The sequence below is a fragment of the Phoenix dactylifera genome, chromosome 17 (genome assembly GCF_009389715.1).
Source record: "Phoenix dactylifera cultivar Barhee BC4 chromosome 17, palm_55x_up_171113_PBpolish2nd_filt_p, whole genome shotgun sequence".
NCBI lineage: Eukaryota > Viridiplantae > Streptophyta > Magnoliopsida > Arecales > Arecaceae > Phoenix > Phoenix dactylifera.
The window spans coordinates 1,849,591-1,862,083 of NC_052408.1; the positions used below are offsets into that span (position 1 = coordinate 1,849,591).

A 12,493-nucleotide genomic window follows, 5' to 3' on the forward strand; every position below is an offset into this window, starting at 1 on the left:
CTATTTTTTAAAATATTTTTGCAACTGAATAGTAGATTCATTTTAGATTGTTCGCAAGAAATCTTAAGCGACTAGCTATCGGTTCCTCTTCCAGACGGTCTTCTCGAGTGGCAGTGAGCGCAACTGATCTACCTTCGTCCTCATCCACAGCAAGCAGAGGAACCGTTTGACATAAAAGCGCCTCAATAACCTTGTATATGTTCACTACAATCTGAGGTTGAAACTGAAGAACATTCAGAAGTAGAGTTCAAGTATACAGATCCGATCCATAGTTCTTTCATTGATGATGCGGATGATTCTATGATCGAATGGCTTGTAGGCCAGCAACAGGAGCCGGAGCTTGATGAGCGAGGATTGCCTCCACGACTGACCAGTTTCTTAGCCAGCGAGGCTAGGGTCGATGCAGGGCCATGGGTTGAGCGCGATACTTTCCAGCTAATTAGCGACAGCCATAGGGAGCCAGTCACCACATAACTCATTGTTCAAAACATCCTCTTAGAGATATAATTGAAAGAAGCTTAGACAAAGCTACTACACTACTCGGTTGACTCGATCAAGAGGGCGACATACATCCTCCCAGCATAACTAGGTAGAGAGGGGCACGAAGAGTAAAAAGGCATCTGCTCAGCACACCAAAAAAAAAAACAAACAGCAAGTACAGCCCCAATGGAGAATGTCGATGAATCAGTAGATTCAGATTCATAGACCAGAACCAGCAGCGATGAAAATTTTAGTGGTCATGGATCTCCTGGCCAAGAAGAAAGTGGAGGATAAGAGACAACTATTTACGAGACAGTCGCAGGATGGTCTTCGATTCACTGGTGAGTTCCAGTTTACGCATGCTATACAAGATAGGAACCAAGGTATATGATCTGGTAGAGCCCGCGAGAATACGACTGCATATAGGAGACGAGCTTCTCAAGGTCATTCGAAAGGACACAATGTAACTGCAGATGACCTCGCACGTAGAATAGGATCCATAGACGTATCAGGTTCCGAGTCGTATACTACATCCTATTATCCGTAGCTACAGGCAGCTTATGACTTATACAGATACGGATATGGATATAGTGCGCCTAAGGCATCTTCTGGTGGCTACTATTCTATGCAGACCGAAGCATCTCACGGGTCGAATTTTGCTGTCAGCATATTCGGATGAGCCCCTCCATAACCGTATTATCAGCCAGAAGATACCTCTTAGAGTTAGAGCTTCAAAGAAAGATCCGAGAGTGCTTATAACCCAGTGCGAGTTTCTTATGGGATGAACATACAAGACTACAATATCGCTTAGTTAGAGAGGTGAATTGATGTGCCACCTGACTATGTTGATGCTCCGGATATCTACAAGAGTGATCGCCACTCGATCTGATTTTAGATATTGCTATATATTTTGTACTTTAAATATATGTAATTGATTGTACTATTTTAAACTTTTCACGTCACTACTTGATTTGAGGATATTTTATGTTGTTCCTTGTAGCGTGCAACATTTTACTAATCATTTTATAATTTGTATCATTTTAAAACAATAAAATACATCATTTAGGTTAAACCGAAATCATAGAAATATCAAAAAACATAAAAAAATATCAAAAAAATATTAAAAAAATCAAATTAGACTTAAAATCATTGAAAAAGTTCAAAAAGAGTGATTACCAATTAAATATTATTGAAAACTCAAAAAAAATTGGGCCCTACCCATACCGGTACCGGTTTGGTACCAAATCGTATCGGCCGCCGACCGATACAGATCTCGTACTGGTTCGACGGACCTTGCATATAAGTCTAATCCATGAAGTTGCCCAAATTTAACCAATAAATTGACAACACAAGATTTGCAAATTTCCAAGAAAATAGAAGGAAGAAGAAATGATTGTAAAAATGTATTTGTCATTATTATATATCACAATTTAATAATAACTACAAAAGGTTGATTTATACCTCATATTGAGCTAGTAAGTGTAAAACATACCATTTTATACACTGTAAATTTATAGAATGAAGATACACAATACAAGTTCATCATGTCATATAGACAATACCATTCCCATCCCACTTAGGCTGGAGACTTAAGCCCCTAGGCAGATCAAGCTAGAATATAGCAAATATTTTAATTGACAAGGCAAATTAACTAAGAATTACTTAGAAATTAAAGCATCAAATATAAGAAATGCAAACTTGGAGTCATACCATTAAATTGATACAGACAAAAATAGCCGTTTCAACTGAGGTAGATTACGTACATAGAACAGTTTGGTATTTTGAAATATTACAATTGTAGTGCAGATATTTAGGTTAATGAAAGCACTCATACTCAAGTCATTTTCTTTAAAGTTTTGAATAGATGGAATTTAATCATCATGTTCACGTTGTCAAGATTCTGATTCCAAAATTAATAGGAAATCTTAATAGGAAGAAAAGTTAATTACCTTCAGTTAAAATAGTTTGGCAACTTTAAGGGCATCTGCCCATGAATAAATTTGTCATTGTGATGTGCTGTTACATGATTAGAATGCATCAGATCAAGAAATGGACCCTTAACACAGTTTTACTAATTTCTCTTCAGGAAATCACTAAATTGCAGCGATAGTTAGAAAGAGGATTTCCTTAAGTTTAACATGGTGTATCGTTGATGAGGTATGATCTTGTGTTTCACATTGCGATAATCTTTTACTTAGATTGGCAGGAACATTTTCTTTATTTTCTTTTCTTAAAACTCTTATTCTAGATTTTATGTAACATCATTACTTCTGTATAATACTTTTAGGCTACTTTTGCTGGTGACAACTAGATATTGCATAAGTGAAATGTTGATTGATAGAACAACAAAGAATGAAATGAAAATTAGAATTTGCTTCTTTTTGTAAGGTTGTTAATTGTAACAACATGAGTTACCAGCGATAAGAAGACTATTACTTTGTAAATGGTTGAGAGTGAGCTTCGGGATTGTCGTTGTATGGTTCTGACATTGGGCTATGGTCATCCAGTGAGAATTCAATGAAGGCCAACCCATTCCCTTGGGTTACTCCTTCTGCATACAATATATCATTTTCTGAAGGCTCATAATCGTTGCTTGACACCTCGATTGCCTGCAAGAAACATGTTTTTTCCTCAAAAATATGAGTCTTTGAATGATTTGTGGAAAAATCAGAAAAAAATACAATGGATTCTCTGATACAATAGTTACTCAGCATCAGTTTTGTTGTGGGTTTGCAATAGCATAAGAGGGACTCAAAGAATCACAAGCGAAGGATTAACATAAAGTATTTGAACCTTTTACATCAACATCACCTATCTATTCCTGAAAACCTTACATCTTTTTTGGAATTCTTCCCCATTGAAACAGCTAACTTATTTTAAAAAAAAAAAAAAGAAACAACTCCAGTCTGGAACCTTTTTTATGGGATGGAATGGGTTTTTAAGAAAAGGAAAGCAGTACCAAAATATGGATCATGCACATGTACGGGCATACGAGGCATTTACTATTATTTTACAGGAACATCCTTTCTGTCTTCACCAGTTGCATTTACAGTTGCCATGTCAGGTGCTCGTTAGTTCATATCTATAGTTGATAGATACCTTAACAGAAGCAAACAAAAGATCACCTCCTGCTTGCTGATCACGACCGCTATAGAAATTACATCAAGACATTTTCTCCGACATGCCTAAGCATCCAATGAAGGTGATGGATCAGATCATTAGGAAAAACACAAAAGGATAATTTTCTACCATTTCATTATTTATTAGGGAAAGATATTATCATCTAAAATACCTGATCAATTTAAAAATCAGATACTCTTATTGAGCAAATGGCCATAGCGAGCTACCATTGTTAGTAAAAAGAGCGTCAGTTTTTCTTCTTATAGATACAACCCTCTGTACCTCTGCACCCGCATGTAAAAGATGACTGCTGTGGAACTGTTCCCTATCCCATAACCCTTGACCATACCATTTGATTCAACTTAATTGATGGTTGTGCAATCCATCTCCCTCGTAGATTAAGGCCTTTCTTCCTCGTATAAACATCTAAGATCTTTTAGTTTAAGACTAACAGGATTGATGGCGGTAACCAGAAGTCTGGAGTCCTTTAAGCATTTACCTGGTTGTCAATAAGTCTCTAGAGGATGGATAAAATATGGCTAAATGAGAGTTTCTGGAAATAAAGGAGAATGGGTGAAAAGTGGAAGACACTAAAAGTATGAATTAAAGCATAACTTTCTTATCAACATCTTAGATATCATGACATTTTTTTTGGTTCACCTGACCAATGAGAGAGTTAAATTATTGGATTAGGAAAAGTTGGCAACAAATAGTATATGATCAGGACAAACTCAATAAATGTTTTCCGAAACTTATCATTGTTGCTAAAATATCATTATTTTGATTGCCAGGCATGTTAGAATGTTCAATAAGTAAAGAAAGTGAGCAACCAAATAATATATGGAATATGTGAAAAAAATGGCTACAATGATCGTATGGTTACCAAAATTGCCCCTGTTAATAGTAAATCATGTGAAAAAGAGGATGCATTGTTCAAAACTCTCTTGCTGTTCCACCTCAATGAAGCATCCAATCTAGATAGAACCCCCTCACAAAGATGACTAAGTAGATAAGTAAAATGGATGCAGAAATGGAAGGGTTAATATAATAAGGTCATCCTATCTACAAAGGTAAACATCACTTTGAGGTCATCAAATCTCCAAGCTCGGTGTTAATATTGCTATATGTCAAGATCATTTTAGAATAACAGCAAGCTCTTACTCCAAAGTTCTCCTAGAAGACTGTCACTGTTTGAGGTAGAGAATGATCTTCATTCAAAGGTCAATTCCCAGTATAAGCTTACTTTGTCAGATAAACTCAGCCCCATATAACATATATTATCCTGTAATACTGTTGTTAATTTCGAGAATGAGATATACAGAATTGTCAGCTCAGACTTTGCTTTATATCACATCAACAGATAGGTTTGAACATGTTCCATCAAATTACTTGAAAAAATATAAGATTGGAAAGATGATTAAGGAATACCCGGTTTAGGAAGTATTCAGCAACCTCTGGAAGAAAATGAAGCTCATTCCTTCTCTTAAATGTCTCCTGTATGGCAGGATCCTTCCACATCTCATCGACCAATGGAGCATATTCGCGTGTTGCAGCAGGGAAAAAAGCATCTAAATCTCCCATTGCTATGATGTCTAAAAGCCAATCAGAGAACTGCTTTAACCTTCCATTGATGGAGTAAACACAATGATTTGGCCCACTTGCATCACCATTGTTTTCACCTGATACTCCGAAAAAATGATTATAACATGCAATTCCATAGGTTTTGCAAGAAGCAGAATTATCTTGTTGCACATAATGGTAATATAGTGAAAAGTGGCAAGACATAGTCCAAGAAACAAGAAATGTTGATATATAACAAGGAGTACAAAAATCAACATGCTTGTTTGGTTATTCTGTATACTATAGAAACAAAAAGAATTTCTTTTTCCTAGCTCTATATCTTATCCAAGAAAAGTATTATCTGTTGGTGAAAGCTTTAGGTTCATTTTTATGTAGCATGTCTACAGATAAGTGTTAAACAACACCAACATGATAGTCTTAACCAACAAAAATTATCCCACTAAAATAAGGTCAGGTCTGTGGATCAACGTACACCTCATTGAAGTCAGAAAACATTTTATGACCAGATCGTAAGCTACCATCAGCCATCATTTGGGCATTAACTTCCTAGCTGAGGCAACTTTGAGCAAGAGGTCTGTCATTAAACCAAGAAAGTCATTTGTTAACCATAGTGGCCTAACTTACTGGTTATTGATTTCAAGCTCATGCAATAGGCAATGTCATCATTTTTTTTCCAAAGATCACCTGCCAATGTTGGCAAGCCATATGTACTAGATTATGATGCTAATAACTTTACGTGCATTTCACTAGTACATCCAGATATAAGATGGTTAATATATAGTGTGATACAAACATTTAAAATAGGCATCTTGTTAAGCCAAGCAAGTCAGCTCTGCTGACATCAATCATGATAAAACAGCATTAAAAAACAAAAAAAAAATGCATTTGCACTCTGAGCACCATAACTTTAGTGTACCTCATAGCCAAACATCAATGGGAATTGCTTGTGTACATAATTTTAGAAAAAAAATATAATTATGTCATAAATCTCTTAGCATGGCAGGTAGGAGTATATAGTAGCATATGTTCAGTAACAGTCAGTTTCTAGTGCCACAAAGACCACCACCTTATAAAGGCATCCACTAAAGCAAGCCTGTCAAAGCATCATTATGGGGAAAAAATGCACCATGATCAAGAAAATACAATATTTAGATTATTAAGAAAAGTAAAAGAACGAATTTACCTTCCATGGGAAGTTGATCTTGTGAACCTGTGGCTTTCAACTTAGACAAAGCCTCTTCCTCAAAACGCTCTCGTCCTTCAAGCAAAATGCTCAAATATTTGTACATATTGCTTTGTATCATCAGTTTAATATTGTCTAGTTCTTCTTGAGTGAACTTATTTCCATACAAAAACTTGGCCTGTTAAAGCACAAAACCATCAGGCATCCAACTTCAATAATTGACAATATATATAAATTGCATATAAAATTCTGAAAATAGTGACAATGATTCAAAGATAATGCATCAGAAATAACAATAAGTAATAGAAAGTGTGATATGAATACTAAAAAGCTATGCCTGATTTATTTCATCTATTTGACAATGAGCAAGCAGGGACCTCAAAAGAAATGTAAAAAGGAGGTAAAAATAAATACGCCATTTGTAAATAACCTCAATAGTCACTAGAAACAAAAGCACTGATCAACAAGGTTTCAAAAACTATTGACCACATGAGAACTATATATTTTTCATATGCCCTGTAGATATTTCTCAGTGTAGTCAAGACAATGTATGCATAAGTTGGGGTACTACATGTCAATGGTAAGACTCTTGAAATGCACCACAAAAATATAGTCTTCGCGTGAATACTTGAGACATAGCCTGGTATATAGCCCTTCAACATGGGCATCATGCTTTAGGCAAACTAGCCATGGAGCTGGTACTGAAAACAGAATAGATCTTTCATGGGCAATACACAAAGTTTATGAGTCAGTGGTATAACTGACATCAAGTATAGCCTTACTGACCTGAATTGCTTGGTTCAGGGTGCACCAAACCAAACCAAGATGACATCCAGTAGGTTTGGCTGTTCGGGTCAGTAAAGGGCCCGAACTGCCCTAAACCGAGCGAACTGTGTTCATCTCCTCATCGCCCCAATAATAGAGGAGTGGGAGAAGGCCATCTTGGGGCCATCTCCTTTTCTTCCTCAAAATTAGTGATTTTGGGATGAAAAATTTAGAAAGAGAGTTTTTTTGCTGATTTTGAGGCTGAATCCAACCAAAATCAGGTATGATCCCCTCCATTCACTTCATTCCTCTCCTTTTTTCTTTTTGAGACCTAAAATAAGCAAAAAAATGATAAAATCATGCCAAAATCAGGTATGATCCCCTCCATTCATCTCATTCCTCTCCTTTTTTTTTTGGAGACCTAAAATAAGCAAAAAAATGATAAAATCAGATGAAATCATGCCAAAATTTTGTATTTTTGTGTGATTTCATGATATGTTGTAGATCTAAGTATCTACATATTACAGGAAAAAATATGATTTTTCACTGATCCTGTAACTTTTTAGAATGAAAATATATTTGCAGGTTAAAAATAATATAAAATAAAATAATATTCAAAAGTTTTTTAAACAATGGTAACATGCTTGGGGGTATTATACTTCTTGCTGTCTTATTTTGATAGCAATTTATTTATATTTAAACATGATTATGACAACCCAAACCTAAGCCCAAATTCAAATAAATTTCAGAAACAAGTGGTGATTAAAACATACCTATGGACTAAAAAAATATATGTAGCACCTTTGGTAGGGTTGTACATTAATCCAAATTAAAATTAATTTTTAAATATTTATACTTAAATATTAATTTATTATTTAAAATTTAATTAAAAATTTTAGAAATCATAAATATAAAAATTAATGTTCTGCATAGAGAATGCAGTCATATTTTTTCTGAAGTAATTCAATTTTTTGCATTACAATGTAAATTATCTAATCTTAAGTATTTACTTATATAAATAATTATTAATTCAACTAAAAATCATGAAAAATATCCATAGCAGATTTTGGGTGCAGGGCGGCAAAGCATGAGTTGAAGTCATATCCAAGATCCCGGCTATGAACAAGACCCCAATGTCTACGAGCATTATAGACACTCTATAAGGAACTAGATGTTTGTATATATTTTTCTAATGCAAATCAATTTGATATATAGTTTGAAAAACATATATTTTCTATATTTAATTATTACAATTGAATCCATTAAGCAATCATATGGTCTCTTGAGACCAATATGTCATAAAATAATATTAAAATATCCTAAAACCATAATTTAAACATCCATAAATCTTAAAATAATCCTCCAAAACAAAAATTGGAAAAACTAAAAAAGCCAAAATTATGTTGTATGTTATTGAACCAATATACATTACTGCACTAAGTGTCAGTATGGTACTATACCGTGCTAGTCAGGTACCACAGGTACCTGTATGATATCCGATACCAGCACTTCAAAGCCTGACTGAGATATTACTAATTAAAAGGTTCTAGAGATGTCTTGCATCACTTAGAGATCACCGCAATTGCTAGAATGATGCAATGCTGATATGCAGTAAACTCCACCAAAGATTTAGCTGGAAGTAATAAACAAGATCATTTGGTGCAGAAGAGACAAACAGCAAAAAAAAAAAAAAAAAGGTCTGTGTGCCTTAATGATAGTAGCATATTAAATCTATGTAGAGTTAATCCTAATTCAAACACTATATGAGGTTCAAAGTGAAAGAAGGAAGAATTTTGTTGGTTTTTTATCACGTTGCATAGAAGAACCCTGAGGATTGTCAGCTTGAAAAAGGACAGGTCCCATTTCAGCGGAATTGATCAATGAATAAAATTCTGGAAGTAATGGATAAAAAAACCATTTGGTGAACTTAAAGCACCATTTAGGACACAAATGACTGAGCTAGCCATTAAGTTACAAATGAGGCTAATATATCCCAAAGTATAAAAATGGCAGCAATGAGTCGTGACAAACACATCCAAGCAGCGTATAGGAAGTATACCAGCAGTGGTGTTTGAAAATACCACATATTACAAGACACATGATTTATCTAGCAGATCTATGTTACATCAGTCCATTAAATTATAGCATTCTAAGAAAGTCAATTTACCAACTCATTACCAGCCATCAAAGTATTGCAGCAAAATTACATGATCTCACCTGCTTAAATATAGTGCTCGTCCCAGATCCCGGTGGTCCAAGTAGCAAAAGTTTCTGAATTCTTTTCTGCTCTAAGTAGTTAGGAACGGTTCTGGCTAAATAAGGGGCCTCATCCCTCGTTCCATTTGCACGAGGCACAGGCAGCGAAAACAAGGAACATGCTAGCCGTGTTAATTTCTGTCTAGCAGAGAAGATGTGCATGACACTTAGAGAAAATTTACAAAGATCTATTACTAATAAGGAAAATAAATTGGATTCAGTATTACGTCTATGTAAAAGATAACAATCTTTGGTTGCAGTACATACCGATTCCCAAATGTTTCCCTTGATATTATTTTGGCCTTCCTCCTCATAACGGCCATCATCATAGACCCAGAAGTGTGTATCACGTGGGCACTGCACATTTGCAACCTGCAAACATAGCATGCATTTCTTGAAATTTAGTGGACTGAAAATTACAGAAGATGATACTACCACACCATATACGATTATATGAATGATTATAAGAGAATGTATTGACAGAAGAAAGCAAGTACATGACTGGTATCTTGCTATAAAGAACAGAAATTCACTTTCATACTACATTTGCACGAGGAGAGTGACCACCTTTGTACCTTTCAATCCTTCATTGCCTGAGTCCATTAATTCAATTAATTATGACTTAAATAAAAACTTAAGCATGCATCCTTAATTCTATTCAGATATGCAGAAAACTTCCATAATGACGTCAAAATCTTTCCTTTTTCTTTTTCATAGTGAGTTTATAGTGCTGACTGCTGATTATTAAAAAAGAAAGATATTACTAGTGCACATGTCCATATCTTTTGTGATCTTTCAAAAGAAGCAAGCAAACATGAAACCAAGTAATGTAGAAACAAATACAAACAAGAACTTTGGTAGAGAAGACGAACTAAAGAATAGTGTTTAAAAAGGAAATAAAGTACTATTCAATACTTACCTTCAGCACCCTCAACTCAACTTTTGTAATTTCCCTGCCATTCATATACACTTCGGTATTCCCGTTGCTTGCATTGGATTGAAGCTTTCCTGTGAAATTTAAGTTTGAACTGATGATTCTATCTGGTTTTTCTCCCTCCTATCAAACAAAGAAAGAGAAGGCCATGGATCAGCAAGTCTTAAGCAGCAAAAGGACGGCCTCTGAGGCTCCAACAAAGGACCAGAGATCAGATTGTTGTTGCACTTACCTTTCCCCAAAGGCCTGATTCCTTGTCATACCAATATCTCCCGGGCTTCAATTTCTGAGGAGGTAATTGGCAACTAAGCAACTCTGCCATCTCATCTGGCCGAAGCGAACATCCGTTCACAATGAGCTGCTCCGGCCGGAGCTGATTTGCAGGACATTCCTTCTCAGCTTTCAAGATTTGCCTGACTTCCAAGGGACTTAGCAACCGCGACAACGTCCTTGAACCCTTTCCTAATTTTGACCGCTTCGACTCATCAATCGGCTGGCCTATGCAGCCGACACACTTGCGCCCTTCTGGCATTGATCCCATCGCTCTGAGCACACAATAGCTGCAATACCTTGCATCGCAAACCAGACAAGACTCCTTGCTCTCCCACTTCCGCTTCCCACATCTATAACACACTTTTTTTCTCTTCTCCTTTCTGGACACCCCCACATACTGAGTGGAAGCAGCAACCACCTCGTAAAGCTCCTTGCTTTCTGATTTCTCAACATTCTCGAATGTGACCACAGAAACTCTCTTTGCCTCGTTTACCAACTGCTTAGACTGTCCAATTGGAACACTATGAGTGGAGCCTGGAGACTCCGACTGCGAACCATCGTCGGAAAACTCCTGGTTCTGCAAGACAGAAACCACGGACTCTGAGCTCCCTGAAGCTTGGGGGCCTCGAGAGTGCGAATCAGTGCAGTGCGCAATCCGAGAGATGGGCAAAGGTATCGGATCAACCACGGGGAGCACCGAGCCGTTCAGCGACCTATGGGAGTCTCCGATCGGCTCAGCTGTCGGGATCGCCGGAGAGCTGAGATCAACAGGATCAGCCCTTGGGAGCTCACAGGACACCGGCGGGCCGTCGTACTCGATGGCGATCGAATAGTCAAGATTGGCTGGCGCCTCCGGTATGGGGGCCCCGGGGGGCAATATTCTTCTCAACATCTCCTGCCAGCTATTCTTCTCCAACGCTTCCGCCATTAGAGACTTCTCAATCCAACCAAAAGCTCTCACTCACTATTCTACCACAAAGTAGATCCAAATACCACTGTCAAACCCCCAAAAGATCCTATCTTTAGGGTTCAAATGAGAAAATTCGGCAGCAAAAACCTCAATTACATGAGGCGGCAGAGTCCAAACTTTGGTGGCCTCAGAAAATCTGAAGCCTTTCTTGGACAAAATTAGGCTCCAGAGCCAGCCAAGAAAGGTCTTCACGAGGGGAGAAAAAGGCGAAATCCGAAACAAAATCAAATCTTTTCGACACCCAGGAGGGATTCAGCGCTGGAAATGGAAAAACCAGGGGGCGAAACAATACCTCGGACCGGGACCGGAAGGATTCCAACCAAGAAAGGCCAAAGAGAACTTTTTCGCACGATTTGGAGGGAGAAACCCGCAGTTCTTTGCGAGCGCCGAAATCCTCGATCCGGATGAAGATTTGGGGAGTCAAAACCCTAGAAGAGGAGAAATGGAAAGCGGAAAAGAAGTAAATAAATAGAATAAAAGAATTTGGGGAGGGAAGGAGGGAATGAATCAGAGGAATGACGGCTGAGACCGAGTAAAAGATGCCTGCTGCGCGGAAGAAGACAGCGAATCCATGAACGAAAGAACAGTTTGCGTAGGGGTCCCAGTCAGGGTGCAGTGGAGCCGAACCGAGACAAATAGGTAAGAGGCTAGAGCGCAATCTAATTCAGAACATTCGGGCTTAATGCCGGAGTTAATATCAATCAAATTTTAATGCCTAAGTTTGAATTTAACTGGATCAAAAAAATAATAATACTTAAGATCAACTTGACTCAACACCGAGCCATATTCAAGCTCAATTCGAACCTTGGCCATAATTAAAAATATAATCAAAAATCAAAAATTAAGTCAGAATAAAATATATATTATATTTTAAAATATTTAAATTAATAATTTTATATATATATATATATATATATATATATATTCGACT

At 36.8% G+C, this 12,493-nt stretch overlaps 1 protein-coding gene across 4 annotated transcripts in view; it reads right to left on the minus strand.

Moving 5' to 3' along the window:
- LOC103721647 (extra-large guanine nucleotide-binding protein 3-like) overlaps positions 1 to 12,178 on the minus strand; it is a 17,355-nt gene extending 5,177 nt beyond the window's left edge. The window contains exons 1-8 of one of the 4 annotated variants that reach the window (XM_039114705.1): positions 12,092 to 12,178; positions 10,552 to 11,990; positions 10,305 to 10,442; positions 9,653 to 9,757; positions 9,347 to 9,523; positions 6,365 to 6,542; positions 5,029 to 5,279; positions 2,917 to 3,089 (exon numbers count right to left, since the gene is read on the minus strand). In XM_039114705.1, the coding sequence (XP_038970633.1) occupies positions 2,917 to 3,089; positions 5,029 to 5,279; positions 6,365 to 6,542; positions 9,347 to 9,523; positions 9,653 to 9,757; positions 10,305 to 10,442; positions 10,552 to 11,520 (1,991 nt within the window). In that variant the 5' untranslated portion in view covers positions 11,521 to 11,990; positions 12,092 to 12,178. The other 3 variants (XM_039114706.1, XM_039114707.1, XM_008811939.4) reach the window with 3 other exon arrangements.
- Positions 12,179 to 12,493: the final 315 nt, after the last annotated feature.